The 23,954-nt window shown below is 35.6% G+C and overlaps 1 protein-coding gene across 1 annotated transcript in view; it reads left to right on the forward strand.

Moving 5' to 3' along the window:
- The window catches only part of CFAP54 (cilia and flagella associated protein 54), a 118,907-nt gene that overhangs the window by 23,760 nt on the left and 71,193 nt on the right, over positions 1 to 23,954 (forward strand). The window contains exons 11-27 of the mRNA XM_026123229.2: positions 674 to 786; positions 902 to 1,070; positions 1,382 to 1,467; positions 2,108 to 2,242; positions 3,313 to 3,463; positions 4,360 to 4,418; positions 5,353 to 5,481; positions 6,176 to 6,323; positions 7,126 to 7,203; positions 7,289 to 7,410; positions 10,933 to 11,106; positions 14,267 to 14,359; positions 16,917 to 17,102; positions 18,196 to 18,338; positions 20,918 to 21,065; positions 21,411 to 21,566; positions 23,238 to 23,360. Coding sequence (XP_025979014.2) covers positions 674 to 786; positions 902 to 1,070; positions 1,382 to 1,467; positions 2,108 to 2,242; positions 3,313 to 3,463; positions 4,360 to 4,418; positions 5,353 to 5,481; positions 6,176 to 6,323; positions 7,126 to 7,203; positions 7,289 to 7,410; positions 10,933 to 11,106; positions 14,267 to 14,359; positions 16,917 to 17,102; positions 18,196 to 18,338; positions 20,918 to 21,065; positions 21,411 to 21,566; positions 23,238 to 23,360 — 2,213 coding nt within the window. The remainder of the gene's footprint in view (positions 1 to 673; positions 787 to 901; positions 1,071 to 1,381; positions 1,468 to 2,107; positions 2,243 to 3,312; positions 3,464 to 4,359; positions 4,419 to 5,352; positions 5,482 to 6,175; positions 6,324 to 7,125; positions 7,204 to 7,288; positions 7,411 to 10,932; positions 11,107 to 14,266; positions 14,360 to 16,916; positions 17,103 to 18,195; positions 18,339 to 20,917; positions 21,066 to 21,410; positions 21,567 to 23,237; positions 23,361 to 23,954) is intronic.

Consider the following 23,954-nt stretch of genomic DNA (forward strand, 5'->3'; position numbering starts at 1 on the left):
GTCTCTTACTAAGTTAATGTTTCTAGCATCTTTCAGCCAGGTGACCCCATGCCCAGGTGATATGACAATGACAGCGGCACATTCTTAGGCCTGTGGAACGGTGCTCAGTGTATTAGCTAAGACACTTGCTTCAAGTTCCAAGGGTCAGAACATCACTTTTTTGCCCTGCTCTAGTTTGGATAAACTTGCAGAGTGAGAAAATAGGCTCCCTATGTGTGCATATACATTTTCAGATACAGTAATGAGAAATGCTCACCCATCTTGCAATAAATCATTCATGTTTCTGTGCATAATTTTTACTAGACTGCTAGAAAGTGACATTGTGGGGGGATACCCACATTTAAGCTGTTTCTACAGCAGATAGAAATAGGTCCTTTATATCCTCAACGCAGGTACATTAATATTAACAATAGTACAGCATTTTTGGAATGTAATGGGAGATTGCAGATACGTCATTATAGTTGTGTACAGATATATACATTACAGCAATATGATAAAGCCTTTTTATCTTGTTGAGTTATTAAGAAATCCTTCAAGATTATCCTCACTGTGCAAAAAAAGTATGGAATTTTACCTTTGTATTTTTAAATCCCCAAATTATTGTTTAAACTAAACTTTAATTTAAACTTCTGAATATATATATGTATATAAAATATTTTTGTCATTATTGCAGGAGAAAATGCAGTGTCTGGAGATGCTGCTGTGAAATTTGTAAAATTAGCCTTCAGCTATGAAGAGTGGGATGTGTTTGATTCTTCTATTGGATTAGTTATTAATTTTCTTCAGGTAATCCTGATGCTATTTACACATTCTTTACATAGTCTTTCCCTATAAGGGTAAGAAAGAATATGCAATTTACAGATTTCTAAGATGAATTCTATTAGTTATTTCTGTCAATTAGGCTCAAGATGACCCAAGATGGAAGAAAGCAGAAATGGAACTCAAACTTCTTACAGTGATGCAGCCTTTAGTATTTCCAAAACAACTGAAGTATGGTTTTTCAGTTAATGAAAGTAATACCAGAGAAGCTGTCATGCCTTATGGTTCTGGAAAGAAACACACATTAAGAAGTGAGCGTTGTCCGGTTATAGCTGTATTTGCATTTCAAATATTTTCGCAGCAAGAAATTTTGTTTATTATTTAGAAACTATGTAATATGGTACATACAGTACTTTATGACAAAAGCTAACAATTGAGAAATTGTAACCTACTGAATTTTGGCGTGTTTTCCTTCATTTGCCAAAACTTGACTTTAAACCAGAGCTGGCATAAATTGGTATGTCTCAGTTCACTCAGATTTTTTTCAAACATATATTTTTAACTAAAAATAACATCCTGCCTTTCCTTTTCTCCTTTTTTTTTAAATAAACATTGACTGTAGAGGGATCTGTAAAGCACGGAGAGCCATCTGATGATCTTATCATTTTGGCAACAACAGTGTTTTCCTGTATCTGTACATCTAAGCAGGTATAACAGAATTAGAGATATTTCTTCTGATTGAATCACTTCGTCTGTAATGAATGTATATATAATTTAAGAGCAAAGGAGTCAGGTGGAGGGTTAACAAACTACAAAAATAAAATAAGAAAAATGAAAAATGTATCCATAAATAATGGATACATCCATAAAATGTATCCCTGTCAATGCAAAGTAAAACCTACTAATTCAGATCTCATTCTGCAAATATTTACATATGATAATTAAAAAATTCCCAACCTTAATATAACTGTTAAGTAGCATATAGTTTCCCCAGAGTATACTGACTATTATAACATTTCACAGGTAGTTAATTTCCTTGTCTCTCCCATGTCATTTTAATCTCACTGCTTTCCCCATTTCTATGACTGTTAACAACTCAACAATAAAAAAGGAAATATTTTAAAAAATTATTCCAGCACCTGTTGTATTTTTGGGAGAAGACAGGCTTGGGTGCTGTACCAGGAATTGCTTTTAAAGAAAGATATTTTTTGAGCTTTCAAAGTGTTGCCATCCCTTATAAGGAAGTTAAAGATGATAATTATTTACGTACTGTGAAAAAATTTCTGAGTTTTTATATATTGGATATACATACCTGTTTCTACAGTTGTGATTTTTTTTTCCTTTCCAGAATCTCCAACCTGATAAAGAAATACTTGTTGATGTAATAACGTTTCTGTGGCAGAAGTGTAAAGCAGGACTTCAGCGAATCCAAATGAGTGGAAGTGACTATTTAAAATATATCCACAAATACAAAGCTTACAAAGTACTCCTTTATTATAATATATTTCTCTTACTATAACAGACTGCACTCATATTAAAACCAAGATAAAATAAAGGTCTTCAGTGTTAGTACATTTTCTTAGGTAAAATGCGGACAAATCTCATTCACTGAAAATGCGAATTGTAATGCCTGTCTTATACCACTTAACCCCATCTCCCCGCAAATGAGTAAGTGCCAAGATATCTCAGCCTTTTCCCAGTATCATAACACATTGTCTGCCAATAAGCCATGATAAATAGTATCTAAGTTAGTGAAAGCATTTGGGCATGATGTAAGAAGAAATATTTGGTGTGTTGTGGGGGAAAATATACATATAGTTGAAGAAAGTTCCCTAGATTCTGTTGAATGAAGTGGCAAAAACCTTACAGCTTAAGAAAAGGGAGATGGGGGTCAGCAGGATTTGGCCCACTGGATAAAGCCACAGCTTTAGCTGGAACTTTTCCTTAGACTGGGAGGCTCCTGGTGAAATACAGTCTTCTGAAGGGTGGATTACATTAGCTTCTCAGGGCTGCCAGTAAGCAACTAATGCTGATTGACCAGTTTCCAGAGCAGTGCATTTTGTGACCCTGATCTGTATAACATAATTGTTGAGAGATTCCTCGGAAGGTAAGTTAAGATTACTTTGTCCTGTGCATAGGCCAGGAACATTCAGGTCTCCTTTATACTGTTTTTGTGTACAGTTGGGGATAAATGAGAGCTAAATGATCAAATCTGCTGCAAGGCTTACCTCAGTATGACAAGGTATAAAAATTATGCCTGTAGAACAGTCATAAACCTATTCTAAAATAATAAGAAAAAGGTTTGCTATATGAAGAGCTAGGTTCAGCAACAATTCAGCATCTGAGTCTGGTGTCATTTCCAAAAAAAAAAAAAAAGTCAAGTGCAAGAAAGGAGTGATATATAGTCATATTCCAAGAGTTGTTTCCAGGTTTATGAATGCTTTTAAACTATTTTGATTGCAAAACCCTATCTGCCTCAGTAATATATTAATAAGAATATTTTCCAAAATGTTTTAACTCTGTCTTGATTCTTTTTTCTTTTTCCTTTTTCAGTGGGTTCATGTACTTTGGATAATAAATGAAATAATTCATAAGAGTAGCATAGCAGACACTAATGTTGTAATGCTAGCAGAGATAACCTTACGTCTAACTGCAATATTGGAAAATGTAGTGGATTGTGCAAATAAATCTGGCAAAAAAGCAGGTAAAGCTTTCAACAAAAATTTAGGCTAATAAAAGTAATTTTCTTTCCCGAATGACTTGGCTTTTAAAGATTGTAAGTTTTCTTATTTGAAAACATTGACAAATATGCATATTATATATAATTATTGTAAATAGATTGTTGACAGCGGAATGCTAAAATTTTTGTAAATGCAATTTCATCCTTAATCAGAACTAATGAAGTCTGCTTTTCTAAGGATTTTTGTCTTATTTCTTTATATTTATTGCTCTACTGAAATAATCCCATTTTGAGTCACATCTATGACTCACCCTCCCCACAATTCTTTTCCATGTCTCTTAGCCCCTCCACAGTATCGTCAAATCACTCGTGCTCTCTGAACATTGGCCAGGCATATGCTGTGGCTTATTTGGAGCATTCATGTGCTGGTTGGCTAGTGGTAGGGCAAACAGAGGAGGGAAATACAGAGGTCATACTGAAGCTCTTGTGTTGTATTTCTCTGCACAAGTACTGATTTTTGTGTAGGAGTTTAACTGTCTTTGAATTTGTCTGAACTTGGCTGACAGGTTACTGAGACATAATGCAGAATAGATATGGCCATTTCAACTATGTAAGGAACTAAGAGATGGGTCCAAGTTTCTTTGGCTTCGATCTAATATTACTGTGAAATATAGTGCACATTTTGAAATACTACATTATTAGATAATCGTGTATGAAATTAATAAAATTGTACATATATAGCTATCATGTTTAAACCCTTAGAAGCTGTTCAACAAACATTATAATTATCTCTCAAAGTCAAGTGATGAATAACTGAATTATTGCCAGAGTCTTCAGTTACTAGTAGAGCTAATCAAATGCTACTAAATTTTTCTGAGTATAGTTCATTTTCATTTTCTGAATCTTTTCCAATAAAAAAGAAGAAGGAAGTGCCTCTCTCTCAGAAGATGAAACCCGTGATATTCCTGAAATACTGATGGTAATACCTAATTCATTTTCATTAATATAACATTTTGAATAAGACAAGAGCATTTATCTGCACTAGAAGTTTTTTCATAGAATTGTGTATTTAATTTTATAAAGTTGAACATTTATGAAGTTTTGTACAGTCATGCTACTGCAGAGGAAAAGCCAAAGATACTTTTTCAAATCAAATAACTTCTGAGAAACTTTGTATAATCTATTATAGTCATCTGTGATATGGAAGAAATTTTATTTGATTTTTTTTTATGGCATGATCATATTGCTGTCCATTGTGTGCTCTTCTTTATTCTGTGTTATGCCAATGCATAGTACCATCTTTAAAAGGTTTAATAACACATTTCATAACATTACACAAACTTTACTCTTTTCTTCATTTAGGGAAATATTTTGGGCTGTGCTTTTGTTTGTTTGTTTTGTCAAATAGTTCAAAATTACTTACTAAAACAGCATAAGAAAGAAGACGTGCATTAGTCAGAGGCTTCAGAAATTTTGTCAGTAGCATGTCTTCCACACGTGGAAAACCTTTAATTCAGTAATAATCTACTTGAAGATGCTGGTTTCTGAAACCTCAATATTTTCTTAATAACTTCTGACAGAGCATTATAAAACTGCCTATGAAAAATACCAGATTTGTAAACCTAATTTTCTGAGTTCAGTTGCACTCTGCTATAAACTTGGTTCTTTGAGTCAGTGAATTTTTTTTGAAAGCTTAAGGAAAATCAGTCCTAAATTAATTAAAAATGACCTGAAATTCAAAACATCAAGATTAGTATATGAAAATATGGGGAACAGTGCCTATCTAAGGACTGTTTGAAAGAGTTTTAACTGCAACAATTAATAATAATAGCACTTTTACTTTTGTTAGTGCATAGTATAGCTTTTAATGTTATCTAATGCAATGTATTCATTTCTGTTTGTTTTCATTTCAGAAAAGCCCTATAGAACAATTGCAAGTTGCTTATGAAAGTCTTGAAAAAGCAATTAATGGAATGAACACGTGTCGCTTAACGACCCTGCTACCAGATGGAAAATTCATATTTGACAACTGCTGTACAAAGGTAGAGTCTGCAAAAAGCTACATTGCAACAAAATTTATAAATAATATATTGGATGTTGATAACAGAAAACTTGTATTTTCTTCATACATAGAAATCTTAGCATTATCAAATCTCATCTTTCTGACCCATGTAAGAAGACAATAGAAAATAGAAATCTCTCTAGTGGAAATAGCATTTTCTCATTCAATAATGAACTATCAACTCTTTCAGGTTTTCTTTGTCATTTTATTTTGAAAGTAATTGTAATTTGTATCTTTCTCCTAGCTTGTAAAGCAGAAATCCTTTTCATATTTATTGCTTGCAACTATTTATTATTAAAATTAATTTTGGCCATTGGAGGCAATCCAGACTTTCTAAACAATATTATTTTATACCAACATGATCATCATGATCTTTGATTTGTGGACTGCTGGACACAATAAACCAAATTTTTCTACATTTCACTATTTATTATCAATGCTGTTTCCTGTTGATTCTCAGTTTTTGTCTAGTTTTCTCTGTCCATTATCCATGCTGTTCTGTCTAGTCATTCTCCTTCATCTATGCTTAATCAAATGACTGCATTCTGCACAGTTATGACAGTTTTTGGAGTGTTTCTCAATTTACTGAAGTAATAGTATCAGCCTCAAGATAAATGTAATGAATTATTTGGTGTAAATCTGTGTTTGCTTAATTATTACTTTCCATTTATTAGGTGGACCTAGATGGCCAGAATTTGAATTCTTCTTTAGGATGGGATAATGATAAGCCAGAAACAGGTAATGGTTTTGTAATAGATTTACACTTGGAGCTTATTCAGGCCCAGCATCGAGTAGCTGTGAAACTTCTTAAACTGACACAAGGTAGGTTTCAGTAAAGCTAAATAATCTTCATAGATGAGCAGCTTGATTAGAGTCCTCTGTTAGTATATTTTGTAATACTAAGATACAAAGGAGTATTTGCTTTCTAAAGTCTAGCCAATGTAGGGCAATTTGTATAGCACGTACGGTCAGAAATTGCAGGTTTTAGATTTACCATACAATACTAATCTCTAATCTGTACTCAATCAGTGGGAGTTAAACCTTGCTAACAACTATTGGATTTGATTCTGAGACAGGTTTTTTTGGTATTTCGGTTGTAATATAAACTGCTATAGTGTCAATAAGGGAGAATTGGGGGATGCTCTGTTTTTTTCTGTAATGCTAATTTTCTCTCTAGAGGATGAGACTTGAATATTTTATTTGATGCTCTTTGTAATCTCCATATCTACTCCTGTGAAGTTGTCCGTATCACTTCTGAGTCAGCAGATATCCTACTTCTTCATGCTACTGCTGAATGCCTTCTGAAAAGACTGTATTTGGCTTCCTATCCCTGTTTTTTTTTTTTTTCCTAAATAAAAGCTAGTATTAGCTTGACACAGCAGAGCTCCCCTAATGATGAAACGAGAGCCCTCTTTTGCTGTGATGTTAGCATTACTACTAAAGATGGTACATCATGATCGTGGAATTCTTTACTGGTGTGGTCACTCTAAGAAATTCTGTTGAATCAAATAAAATAGCAAGAGATGGAGCAGGTCTTTAATGTAGAACTGCATATTAACCCCTCACTGTATTTTTTTTAATAGAACTGTCAGAATGAATAACTCAGAATTTCCTTCCCACATAGGTGTTCAAAAGGATGACAGAAATCAGAAGTCTAACAAATCCCATGGGAAGGGTATAAAAGATTGTCCTTATTTAACAGGTAATGCTTGTTAATTAAAGTTTTAGAAGTATAATACATGATTGCTACTGTTTTATAAATATGTCTTCAAATATCTTTTTTACAGAGACAGTTATAATGAAAAAAATAAAAAAGAATAAATTATCCAGAGCAATCTTTTTGATGCAAAAGGCTTCACAGATGTTCCCTGAAGAGTTAACCACCTCTTCTCAAAGGCATCTACTTGAGGTAATAAAAAAACTCATGGTAGAAATTCTTTATCATTATCACAGTTTTTCATGTTCTATATAATTAAGACTTGGATTACTCCTTGCAAAAAGAAAAAAATGGAAGGAAGGTCAGGGACATCGAGTTAACTGTTTGTAACTTCAGTTGCTAAACTTTCTCTGAAAAGTTTTGTTATGATGAAAGAATAAAGGAAGTTAAAACAAGGATAGAGCATATCCCCAAATTTTGTACATGTGTGCAGACTGCAGGAAACCTGAAATAGGGAATCTTTTTTTTTCTATACCTAGTTGCCTAGACTTGCAGATATGGATGTATGCTGTGCAGATTGTCATACAGAATTCCTTCTCCCCATCACAATCTTCTACATTGTTCTTTTTCCAAAGTCTATAAATAGTCTTAGATTATGTTGGCTAGCGATGGTGAGATGGGCTTTATTTGATTCTTATTAAATAAACAGCTTAGAAATCAGAGATTTTGCAGTTTATTGAGATTAAAAATAGATTCTTCATGGGCTTATTCAAAGTCTTCGAAATCAATAGGAGTCTTTTCATGGAGCTTAATGACCTTTGTTCCAGCATCTGTCCATTAAAATGGCCTCCTTATCAGCAGAGCACAAAATCTGTTTATAGCCTGTACAAAAGATAGTGAAATCTGAAATTATCACTATATTATACATGTAAAAATATTTTAAATAAGAAGTTGCTGGAAAGTGTTTTCTTTTAAGTGCTGCAAATTTGGAAGTGTGATAAAACACACATCCTTTATGTTAGAAGAATACAAAAACTGTATCAGTAAGACATACACTAAAAATCTTTCCCATATTCTTGTGAAATAGGTGGCATTTATGAATATTAGATGTAGTGATGTAGTATTAAAGTTGTTCCAGTATAATCAAGTACCAAGAACTGTGTGGTTATCCCAGACACTGTCAAAGGCTTATAGTGTCCTTCACCATATTTTTGTTTTGTGCGCATTTCAGAGAGAAAGAAGTAGGTAAAAGTATATCATAAATTTGCAGCCACTTGCCTGAAAATGTCAAAAATAACTTTGTCTGGACAATCTTAGCATGATCTTCTTAGGTATCCGTACTGTGAATAAATTTAATTATCATCAGTTAGTTTTCTTCCTTGAGATGGACAGTGCTCACTTCATGAACATCAAATGCATATCTTTTTCATGCTTATATGCAGTGGATTTTGCTTTTCTTGCCATAAAACATCCAAGAGCTGCATATAGAATTACTCAATTTTTATGGTCTTTTCTAAAAGACTCAATGCAATATTCTATCAATCTGTCTACAGTTCAAAACAAGAAAGTACTATTTTAATATTTTATTGTTGGGGAAATGTGCAAATAATCTTGTCTCATGTAGTAAACCACTGGGCAGATACAGAACCTTCTGACTCGTGTCTACTTACCCAGGCTTAACTGTTTAAACTAGTGGGTGCCCTTCATTTTGATTGATTTCTCTTGCAGTTGTTTCCATTCTTCCTTCCTGCCCCATGTGTCCAGTTGGAAATCCAAGTCTTTATAGAGCTCAGTACACTGATGGTCCTTGGCCAGCAGTAAAACTTAATTTATGTGATTAAGGTAATTTCACAGGGGAAGTCTTTGGCAGAGGCAGGGATAAAATGTGGTTTCTCATAGTGACATTTGGCTTCCTCAACCATAAGATTATTCTTTCTCTTCTTGCAACACTGCCACATTCATTATCTTCCAAGTTCTGGAATTAATGAAGTACAGGTCATGCAGTACCAATCCCACTCACAACACTATCTTTATCCAACCCTGGAGTGGTTCCATCCTTCCACTAATAAGAAATATGTCATGGAGGAAAAATGAGACTGTGATTCTTTTAATTAAAAATTGTATCATAATACAGCTCTCTATAAAGAGATATCATTTTAAGGAAGCAGTGAAGTTCCTAATTACTGATGGCAGAAGTTGAAAGGTTGCGTGGGGGTAAGAGTCACCACATATCTTGTTCTGTAGCTCATATTCTTCCTTATATTTCTCACTAGGGTGAAGGCAGCCCTGATCAAAAGAAGGAGGGAGTGGGGTGAAGTGAGGGGCTGTGCCAATGCTTAGCTGTATGATGGGACTAAGGCTCTATTAAATCTTAGTTCCCTATTTCACTACAAATCTATGGCTAGTTTTTGGTCATTTTTGGAGATGAGACACAAGGCTAAGGGAATCTTTGATCTGAACCAGTGTGGCTGTTTTTTATAGCTTTATAAATGTATGTACCTTTTTTCTCATGTTGTTAGTATTACTATAATGATGAGAATTGTCCATGTGAATGTTCATGCCTCATTGTTATAGATTCTAAGTATGGTATTCTCCAGAATTCATTTCTCTTATGGACTCAAACAGTCCTGGTGCTGAAAAGCTCATTTCACTTGGGATGCAGCTTGATATGAGGAAACAAGAGATTGTTAAGGTGAAGGATTATAGAACTCTCAATGTGTAACCAATAACTTGGGATTTTCTTCAGTGTATTCCTCAGACTCAGTTCAGCCTAAACCATTGGTCCAGAGACCAACTCCATGGAACTATAAGGTATCAAATAAAAACCCTAAGTGTGGGAAGACTTTGTGATTCTCGTCTCCCAGAAGAATGTTTTTTATCCAAAGCATCCCCGGTCTCTTTGTCTCTGGGAGCTGGCCCTTTTAGCTTTGATTTGCTCTGGAGAGCAGGCACAAGTAAAGAAATAAACATAAGAAGTTCTTAATATGAAACACCCAAGTTAAGTTTCTCCTAACCTGATGATGCAAGCAAGGTAAAGAAATCTAAAAATTATTTGCCATTCAGTCTAGTTAGATCAAATTGTTTACTGATCCCCAGCCAAATGAGCACACAATCTCTATGTGCAGGGAACCCTCATGTTTTGGGAAGAGACTAATATTAATGGAGAAGGCTGGCAGTTAAGAGTGTCAGTCAGCTCTCAGTTTTCTCAGGCTAACTGAGGAATGTGGCATAGCCCTACTTTTTCAGCAGGGCCCTTTTTCAGCCCTGCGTTCTTTTTCCTTTTTTGTATTTCTAGAATTAATTTCTTTTCTCTGTTTCTGCAGTCCAGAAGATCAGTCTTCCTTCCCACTTCCACTACTCCTTCAGAAATTCCACAGATTAGGTCTCCCGCTCTCTACTAAAGAAGAATTAGTCTCTTGTGTCTTGTTGGAGCTAATCACAGGTCACAACCAATTTGTAATCAACATTAGTAGCAGTCACTCTCCTTTTACCTATAGGTTCTTCTGAACTTGGCAGTTCCTCAGTCCTGCCTCTCTCATATGCAACTCTGCATTTCTTTTATTGTTCATTGTGTAATTTATCTGCATATGTAAGGCTTGTACAAAGTACCATTGATTCTGATTTGAGGTGTTAGAGGATATGAAAATCTATAAAAAAGTTTTCTGTATTGCAGTGATTTTTTTCTTATGACATCTTGTTGAAAATGATGTATAAATACAAAATCTGTCCAATTCTTATTTTTTAACTGTTTTTCCCTTTTAATTTAAATCACAGGAAGCGCTAACTTTAATTGAACAAGCTGAAGCTGAACAGAGTGCATTATATCACAGTCTAAAAGAAGTTATGAACAGTAAGAAAAAAAGCAAAACTCCTCCTCCTCCTATATTACTTTCTAGGTCACATTGCTCCATGATATTTAAACCAGCTCCATTCTCTTCAGATGTTCAGGTAATGTTTTTTGTAAAAATTGCATAAGAAATCTATTAAACAATACACGAGAGAGCAAAAGTTGTTTCAGCAATGCTGTATCATCACAGTTTTCTCTGCCGTTCTTGAGAAGTTTGTTATCCAAATAGAATTAATTATGCGTTTTATTCCTGTGTGTCAATGGTGACTCACTGTTTTGATCTTCACATTTACATGAGACTTTCTTCATCTCACGCATGTTCTTTGGTGTTTTTCACTCATTTACCCTACTTGCCAAAAGCTCATTCTGTTGTTTAGGAGCAGACATACCCCTAGTCACTCTCTGAAGAGATGAAGGGCTCTGATTGCATCATGTGATGCAAGAATATATCTTGTCTGTTAATGGAGGGTTAAAGTAGTGTAGTTCAGCTCTGCAATCTGCATCTGCCTTCTGCTGGACATCTAGAATCACAAAATCACTCAGGTTGGAAGCAGTCTCAGAAGACGTGTCCAGCCCAAACTCCTGCTCAAAGCAGGTCAGCTGTGAGATCAGACCAGGTTGCTCAGGGCTTTATCCAGTCAGTTCTGGAAAACCTCCAAGGACTGAGACTGCACAACCTTTCTGGGTAACCTGTTCTTCGATGAAAACCGTTGGAGTTGGAAACTGTGGAGTTGGAACATCTCTTGTTTCAATTTGTCTGTTGTTTCTCATCCTCCTACAGTGCACCGTTGTGAACAGTCTGGCTCCATCTTCTTCATAATCTCCTTGTAGGCAATGGGGGACTGCTGTTAGGTCCCTGCCCTTGCTTCCCCAAAGACATCTCTTCTCCAGGCTGAACAAGCCCACCAATCTCAGTTGCTCCTTGCAGGGCTAGTGCTCCAGCCCCTGACCATCTTGGTGGTCCTCTGCTGAAATCACTCAGGTTGTTCAACATCTTTCTTGTTAAAAAGATGGGAACGGGCCCAAGATGGGCAGGGGCCCAAAACTGGCCACAGTATCTAGATATGGTCTAACAAGTGCCAAACAAAGGGGAATAATCACATTCCTCGGTCTCGTGGTTGTGCTCCTGTTAGTACAGCCCAGGATGCTGTTAGACTGCTTTGCTGCTGGGGTACACCACTGACTCATACTCAGTTTGGTGTCTAACATGACCCACAGGTCCTTTCAGCAGAGCTGTTCCCCAGCCTGTCAGTCCCCAGCCTTTGTCTTTGCAAGAGGTTTTTCCATCTCAGGCGAAGAACTTTGCATTTGTCCTTGTTAAATTTCATGAGGTTCTTGTTGGCCCATTCCTCCAGACTGTCTAGGTCCTTCTGAAAGACAACCCTGTACTCGAGTGTATCAACTGCTTCCCACAATTTGGTGTCATCTGTAAACCCAGTGAGTGTGTACTCGCTCTTTTCCTCCAGACCATTGATCTTAAGCAGGTCAGATCCCAGGACAGACCCCTGCAATACTCCACTTGTTATCGTCCTCCAGATAGAATACGGTCCAATAACAACTACCCTCTAAGTCTGACTATCCAGTCAGTTTTTACACATTTAGTTGTCCTCTCACCCGTACATATCATCCTAACTTGGATACAAGGATATTGGGAAGCAGTGTTGAAAGCCTTGCCAAAGCCAATGTAAATGACATCCACTGCTCTCCCCTCATCCACAAATCCAATCATTTTGCTTTACTCTTGGTGAATCCATGCTGACTGTTCGAAATCACCACCTTCTTCATGTGCACAGAAGGGATTCCAAAAGGTTGAGGTATGAAAAATCCACTAGCTGCGGTTTTCTTGAGAGAGAATTTTTCATAGTGATTTTTGCAAACTACTTTGAAATAATAGTATGCTTATGGTATGTATAAAAACAGTGGAAACTCAAATCATATTAATAGTGCTGAGCACCTTTCTGTGAACAGTTGTTTTACAGCTTACAGTTTTATTACAGTTTGATTAGTGAATTGCGAACAGAGTAATTTGGAAGAGGTTCTTCCTTTTTATCCTTAATGAACATGAAATTAAAAAAAATATTCCTTGAAGTCTAGTAGTTCATCTTTTTTAGTAAGTGTTCATTCATTTTGTTTTATGTGGGACAGTGCATATAACAGATTGGACCACTAGATGGTGAAATGTGCTTATTATTCTTATATTTTGTGACCAGATATTCTAGGAGGATTTTTTTCTAAAGATGTGCATAGCTGTTGAAAGATAATGAAAGGTTTTTCTTTTTTAAGATAACTTCTTAATTGAAAATGGATACTTATGATTTAATTAGATGTATGCAGTTCTTGCAATAGAAGTCAAAATACCTCAGAAATTTACTAACCTTAAAATTATTCATTTGCTGAAAATAATCTCCTGTATTTCAACCTTTCATTTTGAAAAGCCAGTCAGCATTCACTGTAAAACAAGTCATGTGTATTACAAGAAAAATGAACATTTCACCTGTTCAGAATTTTTAGATGTTGATAAATGACCTCGTTTGCCCAACCTGAAATCTGTTTGAGGTCTACTGAAAGTAAATTGACTTAGTATGGTTCCTAGTGGAAGAAGTTTAACGCAAAGAGAACTAATCAGATGCATAACTTATTGAAATCCGTGGGCCCAGTTCTGCAGAGAAGAAATCAGAATTAGTTTTCATATTTGATCTGACTGGGTACTGATCCAGGATGTATGTTTACATTCTTATTTGCTTAAAGATATTGAAAAATGTAAATAAGATACCCAGTGAGATTATCAGAAGCTCTGTGGCATTAAAAACCTATCAATTTCAATAGGAACTAAGGACATTGCTTGTTTAGAAAATATTGCTAGATACATATCTGCCTTTCTGTTGTCTGCTTTTAAGGATTTGTCTTCAAGTGATTTGCTGAATCAGAATCTGATGTCAACTTTAGAAGGATACCTTTATAAAGATCAAATAGGGGCTCTGGATGACTTTAAATCTGTAGATAGATACCTGTAAGGTCTATGATTTGGGATATGTTTGATCTGTATTGACAAGATAATGGAGAAACATTGGCTTTTATTGCCACTGTAGTATGCCTGTTTTCTGGCAAAATCAGTTAATCCATTTTTCTAGTGCAGTTAGACTATTAATTGTTATCACTAAAATTTTGCTGAGATCATTTTCAAAAAATTAATATATTCTACATTAGGCAAAAGTTGAAAATGTTATATATAAACTAATTATGTTTTCATTTTCTTTGAAGGTTTCATGGTACAGTATTTTGGGCTGTGTAGCAGCAGGAAGTAATATGAAAGTAAGGTTAAATAACAACAAACTTCCAAATGCAGGAGAAGAGGTAAGACAGAGATAAAACTCATGCAGATCATTTTCTCTTCCTAAAAGACTCTGTTAACTTTCTAAACAGATACATCTGATATCTTCCTCATCGTTTTTTAATCAGGTGACTGGCCAAGCCTTTTGATCTTTATTTGAAGTATTTGAAATTCTGCTAGGTTGAAGGCATACTATATTCTGGGAGCTTTTTTTGAATAATGACCTGAATGCTTTAAAGTCTTCATGTCAGAGAAGACTCTGTCCCTTTTGTTATAACTCTTTTTTTCTGAAAGGCATCTAAAAATGCAAAGTCAAAGGGAAGTATGTGATGTATTTACAGGGTGTGCCCCAGTCACTATGGTCTTTTCAGGATTCAGAAAAAGAGAAATTCTGAAAAGATGTAAAATTTATTTTAATATTTTTATTAAAATAATTGTGTAACTCCTGTCAACTATTTATTCTTAGGAAGACCTTGCCTTACCTCATTCTGGCAACATGATAATACCACTCCTTCAGTAGTCTTCATGTTCAGATGTGATTGACTGTCTAGTCATTCTCCTCCCCTTTGATGTGGTATGAATGGGCAAAGCATCATGCCACACATCTTTGATTCTTCATGCCTGATCATGTAGCTGTGTTGGTGCTCTTTATAGTCACCCTCACCTATAAAACAGAAAGTTTTATTTCTTCATTACAATTTGACATTTTATTTTCTGATTTTGTTTTATTTTTCTGTTTTGTGTTAAGTTTAGTTTTTTTCTTTTGGCTCACCCTTTGATGTTCCCAACTTTCCTGGCAAAAGCTTGCACAGAGTTCAAGTTCTGTTTCTTCATCACTTAGGCATGGTCACCTGAATCATTGCCATTTCTGTGTCACCTGAAGGAGGAACATGTTTCATCCAAATGCCCTGTATGTTGGCTTTTAAGAAAAAAAAAAGTGGTAAAAAAGCTTCAGCACATCCTCTTCAGCAAATTTGTTTCTTTAGTCTCAGACCTGAGTGGTCAGTTTTCTATCTGAACGCTTCTTTATGGAGTGGGGAGGAAAGTAAGATAGTTTTCAGCTCATTATAGGGCAGGTGTCTGGTTTCCATTGTGACAGAATAATGATCTCAGCCTCTTCTTCCTCACGTTTCAAGTTTTCCTGGCTTTGTGAGCGAACTCTGTACTAATGCTGATGTTCCTCTCTTTGGTGATTGAGAGGAAGTCTTCCCTTTCATACCTGTTCCCTCCACCTCCCCACAAAAAAGGAAGATGTATGAAAAGAAAAGATGTGTGTAGCTACTGGCAGTAGGGGCTTTGATGTTTTTCTTAGTATTTTCATTATCAAATTCAGAGAGTCAAGCTTCCTGTGATGTCTAGTGAGCTAGTTTCAGTTTACTATCCTGCTCCATACGAGCTGTGTTTTGCTGGACTTTCACCCCTGCTAGCCCTGCTAGCTGTTCTTTCTGTGAACTTGCTGCAATTCATCCAAGCCACAGACTGTCTTAGCTCTGGCAGACACTACAGAGGCACAGACCTCAGGTTAACCATATGCCTCAGCAAAGAAACTTCTGATTGCTTTAGGATATGCTTTTGAAAATATTGATCTGCAGAGTAAGTCACCATCTGCCTGCTCCATGGAAAAGGCTTGGAATTCTTGTTGGTGGAGCAATCTATCAAAGTATCAGCATGAGGAAAACTTGCTCTAAAGGGATGCTATGGACTGTGTTATGCTAATTTCCGGTGTGCTAGTTCAGGCTTCAGCCTCAGCGTTTGAAGGGATTTCTTTTGTTTAGATGGCTCCTTATGAGGGCCAGGCAGATGATATTTGTGTAAGAGCTCTGGATGCTGTCCATCCCACCTGTGTTGATGCTACAGTAAGATGATCTTGCTCATGACGTTGTGCCTCAGTCATTGTGTCAATTGTATGTTGTTTCAAGACCCTAAAACTTTCCATTGTGTAAGTTTTCCTGGTTATCGAAGGGAAGGCAAAAAAATCTGTTAGGAGTGCGCCGTGATGGTGAAGTGCAGGTGGACGAGTCCTTGAAGAAGAAATGAAAAAAAGATCTTCAAAACATGTTGTCTATATACATATTGACAAACTGCTCATATGCCCTTCCAAAGTCCTGTTTATGATGTTGAGAGAACTTGAGACATCCTCTATCCATATGTATTAGACCTATGTGGCCTATATGGAGGGAGCCACATGCTCTTTCTCTGGAAGCACAACTCAGGGCTAGAATGTCTCCAGCTCAAGCATGCACATCCACAGTGCGCAGGTGCTTATGGACAAAAATGTCTTGGAGAGGTGCCGGCTACTGGTGTTTAACTTTTCTCTTAGGTTAGGCTTTCTCTTAGGTTCTCTGTACACTCAACTGCTTTTCAGAAAAGACTGTTACTTTTTTTCCTGTCATTTCATTGTTTTCAGAGTCTCTTCAGCACTCTAAGCAACATAGTGTTACGTTACATATCTATTAGTCTAGGTTGTACTTTGATCCAAGACCATTAAATAATTTGTTTAACAATAGAAGTCTACAGTTTGAGGGTTTTTTTTTTTTGCTGTATACCATGCACATAACTGGGAAGTATTTTTATTGATAGATACCAGCTGATGGGAAGAGCCTCTTGGAAATACAAGGCTTAGATCCCAATGAAAAGTACATATTTGCAGTTGCAGCATATTCTTCTGATGGAAAACTTATTGGTGATGCTATTGGGGAAATGACTAAACCGATCCTTGCTTATCCACCTCTTTCTGCTACTACTGTTCGAGCCTATCTAACTCAGGTAAGGTTAGAGTCTCAGGTAGTAAATACATACTTTAATTTGTTTGTATTTATTTGTTCTCACTGGTAGCTCTAAAACTTTTCTGGTCAAAACTCAAGACTTCCTTGCCAGGAAGCTTGATTAGCAGAGATCACAATTTTATCATCAGAAATGACATATTTGAGTAGCTCAAATAATTCTTAGTTCAAAATGATTGGAAATTTCAGGTAGTGGGAAAGATATCTCTCAGATAGTTTTCTTATCTCCATTTTGATTGTCCTGTTTGTCAGTTTGCATTTAACTTCTTTTTAGTTTCTTGCTTTTTATCATTTATCTTTTCACTTTTGTGATGGAGGCCAAGAGCTAGAAATCATCTTATTACTTATTAGAGTATGGGATGAAAAATGTGACTGAACTTTCCAGGTTCCAAATCCAACCACTTTCTATTGAAATTATTTTTATAGTGACTTGTAGAAGGCCACAAAGGCTTGTAATAATTTTCTGTATTCTTAACAAGGAAAATTTAAAAGAAATTGGTGCATGGAGAAAAAGTGAAATCTGCTAGCCCCACAGATCATTGGAAAGTGATAGAAGATTTCCTAAAATCTGCCAGAGTAAGAATTATCCTCATGAACACACTACTTGTGTGGTTCCATTTACATCCCATGATCCAGAGCAGCTGGCACTCTGCAGTATTAACAAAGGTGAAATAATACATCTTCACATTTAGATGAAATAATGCATCTTAACAAACTGCAACACAATACCTCCTAAGAATTCCCTAAAGGACTGTTAGATCCTTGGTTAATAGTCAGGAATCTCTTTTGCATTCTCTGATGCTAATTCTGAAGGCAAACTAGTATTAGCAGAATCAGACTGCTATTACATATATTTTATTCAAATATGTCTCAGAATATACTTACAGAAATTGGAAACTTCTATGTTGTAGGAGGGGAGTTTTAAACCCATCTCATTGTAATCATATTTGGCTTGGTTATTTGAAGAACATGGAAATTTGTTAAATTTATTTTAATTAGCAATTAATAAACATTATAAAATGAAATGTAATCATTTTTCTCTTAAAGAATCACATAACTAATTTTTTTTTTTGTAGATAGCCTATCAGACTGGCAGTTATACATTAGCTAGAGAAGCATTTACACCAATGTGGGATTATTTTGTTTCAAATCCTTCTCCACCACCTGCCAATACAGCTGTTATTTCTGCAAGCAGTAATTTGACTATATCTGAAAACAGGTAATGGGCAAAAATAATATTAAAATAATAATTAATTATAGAGGTGCACATTTTATTTTAAAGAGTACCAGGTTGTGAAATGTTGTTCAGACTTGTGATATGAAAGACAGTCTAAAAAAAGGTGTTAAAATACAGTGTTATAAAATTAGCAGAAGAGTTTTTGTTATTTATATAGCTGCTGGCGTATACACATGTAACTCTTTATGATGATTGTTTTCTTGGTTAAGATAATTGGGAAACATTTATAAAGTGGTCATTAATCCTGTGTGAATGCATTTTCATATGCAAAATATGCAATATCACTGGGTTCCTGACTTTCAGTTCCAACTAAGGGAGTGTTAGGACTCAGAAATTTTGACAGTTCTGTCAGGAACACCACCCAAAATGTGTGGATGCTTGCTGATTTTGTTTTGGGGTGGTTGTATAAATCTGTCAATAATATTTAAATAAACTAAAGCATTTTAGGAGAAATCTTTTAAAATTAATTCATTTATAAGTATGTTCCAAATGTTCAACCATAATATTATAGGTTTTTCATGGTGACAAAGCCAAGCTAGAGATTTTGCAGTTAGATCCACTTAAATTCCATAGATCCAAATGCAAAAACAAATAAATCAAAACTTAGTTATTTCACAGATAGAAAAAAACTTGTATGAAATAAGACTGTTAATAAAATAATACTGTTAATAAAAAGTGCACTTCTAAATATCAATCAACTGCTTATAATTTGATATTAAATTAACATCTAAAGTGATTGAACACAGATCATCTTCATGCGTACGAAATTGTTTTTAGACTAATACTTTCGGTAGGAAAGTTTTGGCAACATTGTGGCGAAGATAAGAAATAGTTTTGCAGCCTTTGAGTTTCAGTTTGACAGACTGACTTGTAGTCTTGAAAGCGCAATGATAAGAAATAACCTTCTTACTTGTGTTTTAACAGTTCTGTGAAACATAGAGGAAATAAAGATCTTTGTTTCAAGATATATATATATATATATATATATTTTTTTTCTTAACAGTTTGGCCTTTATAATTCCATTTCCTCTTTATGGACAGGATATCCAGTAATCAGCTATTCTGAGACACAGAAAGCAGATAGAGTTTTGCCTATGCTGTAGTTTGTTTTCTCAAACTTCCGTCAGAGCCCATGCTTTTCTCATGGCCTCACTGACAGATGCAAGCACACAGTGTAGGCTTAGGGGAGGTTTGGGTCATGTTATGGGAGAAAGCATGTGCCTAAGTGTGCTTCTTGCTATTTGGGGCTCAGCTCGATCATGAAATATTTGTTCAGTCTGTCCATCAAAGGCCCGCATGTGATCGATACTAGGCATACAAGTTGACTGAAGGTCTTGATGGTACATACTGTAAGACCTATTGGGATTTGCAGACAGCATATGGACTGCCTTGATTCGGGCCGATGATCGCTAGGTATCCTATTTCATCATGATGTGGGTGTTTTTATTTTATCCCTGGCCTGGGCAACAAAGTAGGAGTGCAAATCTGGTCATTGTGACTCTTTTTTGCAGTTGTTTTTCATTAATCTTGTTTCTAACCAGATCTTATTTTTAAATGCACAAAACTCTAGAGATAACATTCAAATGAAGCTACTTTCAAAAGAATCAAATCAAGATAGCAGATTGTGAATAGATGTGCAAAGTGTTCTGGGGATTTTGTTTTTCCAACATTGCAACTCGTATGGAAGATTCTCAAGGCTGCAGTATCAGACCTGAAAGCAGCCGGTTTCAGTTTAACTGCCTAGTAGCTGAGAAATTAATTGGGCTAGCTAGAAAGTACATAGGACTCATAGAGACAGTAGAGGGAGCTGGGCGGAAAGGAAAGCCCTTTTTTACAAGAGGAAGCTCTGTTGATACCGTGGTAATGTCAGCTATGTGCATGTGTCTGTTGATCTTCCGTCTTGAGTTTCAGTCTCTTTTAGGAGACACAGTCAAGGAGAAGCGAGATGTTTACTTCTTATACGTCAGAATTATAAGATTGTTGCTATAATAAATATGAAAAAAAGGGCAAATGCCTCCTCCCTCCCAGGAATGCAAAAAACAACAACAAAAAGCAGGCAACTGGGAAGGATTCTTTTTAGACTTGTAATACATGACATCAGTGATAAAAAGGAGTCTGTTATTAGTACTTAGTAATATGTACGCACAACTGCATATGTCATTGCTTATGTTATGTATTACCATAATACAGGAAAATAATAAAGAGCACGTGTAAAAGAAGACACAGGTAAAATAAATACCCTGTAGCATCCCAAGTTTTCACAGAGGATTCAAAATAAGTGTCACTGGGTTAGATGAAAAAACTAAAGGAAAAGGAGTCTTAGGTTAGTAGGAGGTGGACAGCAACTTGAAATGGAGTCTTATGCCATTTATTTATAGTTTTTAAGTTAGAAATTTTAACCGGTTTGTTCAGTTTTGTGTATAAATCTCATTTCCAGCACTAGCTGTATTAATCCTTTTTGTCTATCATTTAACAATTAAAGATTGCATTTTCACTTCCGGCATGAGATGTCTGTATGATCATTAACATGTTTTATCATTCTTTTGCTTTTTTATTTTGTAGACTATGTTTTGAGGCTGTATCTCAGACCTCTCCTATTGCCTTGCAACTCTTTCTGAGGAATATATTTGCTATTAGTGACATTAATATTATGGAAGGAGCACTGTTCTGTGATTCCATCTGTACCAATGAGATGCTTTATGAGGAACAAGTATGTGTAGCTTAAAATAATATATTGGATTTAATTTTACTTTTTGATCAGCTTTATTTCAACATCACAAGATAAATGTTGCAATGTATTAATCCTACTTGCTTTGTAAATGGATAAATTCAGAGGACAAAATAAGTTCAAAAGCAATGGTTTTCTTTAGAATTATGAATAATGTTACATTTGTTTATATATAGTTCTAACAGGTATCACTGTAAACTCATTTCTAAACTCGTACCATATTTGTTGCTTACACTGCTTTTAAATTGCAAGAATGTCTTCTTTGACTCTGAAATGATTTTAAACAATAGAATTTATATTTGAATCGAAATGTTTATTCTTTTACAGGTTGGTAGATTAGCAGAATGTGAAAGAATGGCTGTGGCAATTGAACTTAGTAATTGGTTAAATGATGCAAATTATGCCCTGCAGGCTGTTGTACAATGTTATGGTCTCCTTGCTCCAATTATTTATCACAAGATTTCTTCAGTGGCAGTAGTTCAGGTGAGAACACTTTAAGACAGAGCAGCTTGTGTGCAAGTCCTGTGATTATAGTGATTCAAATTAAATTTATAATGGAATGTACAGGAGGAGAGCCAAACATCTAGGCTTTGCATTCTTAGGAGCTGCTGGAAGAAAAGCCTCTAATGTTTTTATCATTCCCAATGCATATGTTCAGTGTAAGCAGCATGGATTCTGCTCTCAGATATGCTAAAGTAAATCCAGAATATTGTTTGTGTCTTCAGGATGATTCATTGGTATGTTTAAACTATAGCAGAATCTGTGACATAACTTTTAGTTGTTTTCCATTTACAAATAGCAGTTTTGAGGGGAGAAAAGCAGCATGGTTTTTTTTTTTTGAATGTTTGTTTCATTTACAGTTCTCTTTTCCTCCAGAAAAGAAGGCAGCAATTCAATGTTTTGATAAGGCACTCTTCAGTTTTCAGGCATGAGTTCCTTTCCGGAAGCAAGCACCTTCTCTTTGAGAATTGAGAGTGCCTGAATCCTTTCCTGCCATTTCTGAAGCAGCATGCATGCTTTTTATTTTCAGCAAGAATATAGGAGAAACGTGCACGTGATCAGGTGGTTTTGTCAAAGAACAGCAAGACCATGGCTGCTCTGTGAGGATGGATGATCTGGGGGGGTGACCACACTACAGACAATGCAGGGCCCTCACAGACTGGCTGCGTCTGAACAGTGCAGGTGGAGCAGGTGCTGGTAACGAACAGTACCAGGGAAGGAGAAGTAATCAGTCAGGTCTAGGGTCCATCAAGGGGCAAAGTCCGGAGCAGCAAGAGATGAAGCCAAAGACAGACTGGAGTCAAGGCTACAACATAGGTCTAAAGGGTGCATCCGGGACACAAGCTACCTACAGCGTAGGTCTGATGTCCACCTAGAAAGTAGAGACAAAGACAGGACTGGAGACAGGTACACTTATCACATAGCTCAGGCAGGGAATGAAGGCCCAGACTTCAGCTTAAATGGAGCTCCTGGGCAGAAGCCTCAGGAGGGGCTGATCAGGGCAATGAAGGACTATTGGGGCATTCAGAGCCCTGAGAAGTTTTTTAGGAGCATTTAGGACAGCACAGGTTATATTTACATAAAGTGATAATCTCTTGCTTAAGAAGTCATTGGCTGTGATGTCCTACCAAAGGCACAGCTAGCTGCTGGAAATGGCTCCTGTTTCAGATTTCCTACTTCAAGGGAAGAATAATTTAGTCACATGTTCTTTTCATGTCTGTTAGACAAAAATGGGGGAAAGAGGTCTTTTGTTTTTAGAACAGATTGGAAACATTTTTCTTTCATTTACAGTTCTGACCAGCTCAGTATAGATTTAAGCAGTCCTCTAGTAGGAGTATGTCATCTTGCTGAATTAAGCATTCCTTGATTTTATGTTAATTAAATCAGCAAAAATATCCATCTTGTATCTGCAATTTAATATCTGTGATTTTGTGTGGAACTTGTCATGTATTCCACCAGGCTGTGGATGAAATCTTGACACCATTAAATTAAATGGAAATTTTATTATTGGCTTTTGTAGAGCTAACATTTCATCCTATCTATTAGATTTTAAAGTATTTTTAAAGTTCACTATCAAATGCAATACACTGTTACAGTGAGAAGTACAAACTTATAAGTGCATTCCTAACTTAGTTTTAACCCTTGTATTTACAGATCCTCATTAAGTGTTTGGCAGTCCTTCAAGAAATTCCAAGTGCTACATTGCAAAGGAAACAGGCAGGATGTTATGAGAGTATTCAGCATATGATAGCTTGTGCTTCATTTTATACAGCAAAGGTATTGTGTATATTATTGTGCTTACAACTCAGCTTAAGATATAGCTTTTGTCATAAAAAAATAACAAGGTGGCCTTCAGAGTGGTATCTTTGAGAACCAGCACTCTTAAATAGTAAAGGTATGGAAATATTTATTAATATTTCTGTATCAGTACATTTTATATAATAATGGCATTTTAACTTTTTAATAAAATTGAGAATTTTTGTTTGTTCAGAAAACGGACTGTAATTATTAGCCAGTGACATTAGGTTTGTATCATTTCATGTGTTTTACATTTTATACCTTCTTGCAAATAAGACTACTTTAAATATAAAATATAACTTTAGAAGTTCGTTAACTCCAAAAACCTCATATTGTAGTTTTAATCAGATTAACATGTATGCCTTATTTTCTAATTAGACACAAGAAAGTTTATACAGTTTGGTCCTACATATTGGCAGGAACCTAAACATACTAGCTCTAGATCTCATTTATGCTTCGAATACTCAAACTATTTGAGTGACATAAGGAGAAATGTGGTGCACGTAGGAATTATTTCCTGAGGTAGAGTCATGTTAGATTCAGAATGCATGCCATGGTAAATGTATGACCTGC

Source organism: Dromaius novaehollandiae, chromosome 1 (assembly GCF_036370855.1).
Source record: "Dromaius novaehollandiae isolate bDroNov1 chromosome 1, bDroNov1.hap1, whole genome shotgun sequence".
Taxonomy (NCBI): domain Eukaryota; kingdom Metazoa; phylum Chordata; class Aves; order Casuariiformes; family Dromaiidae; genus Dromaius; species Dromaius novaehollandiae.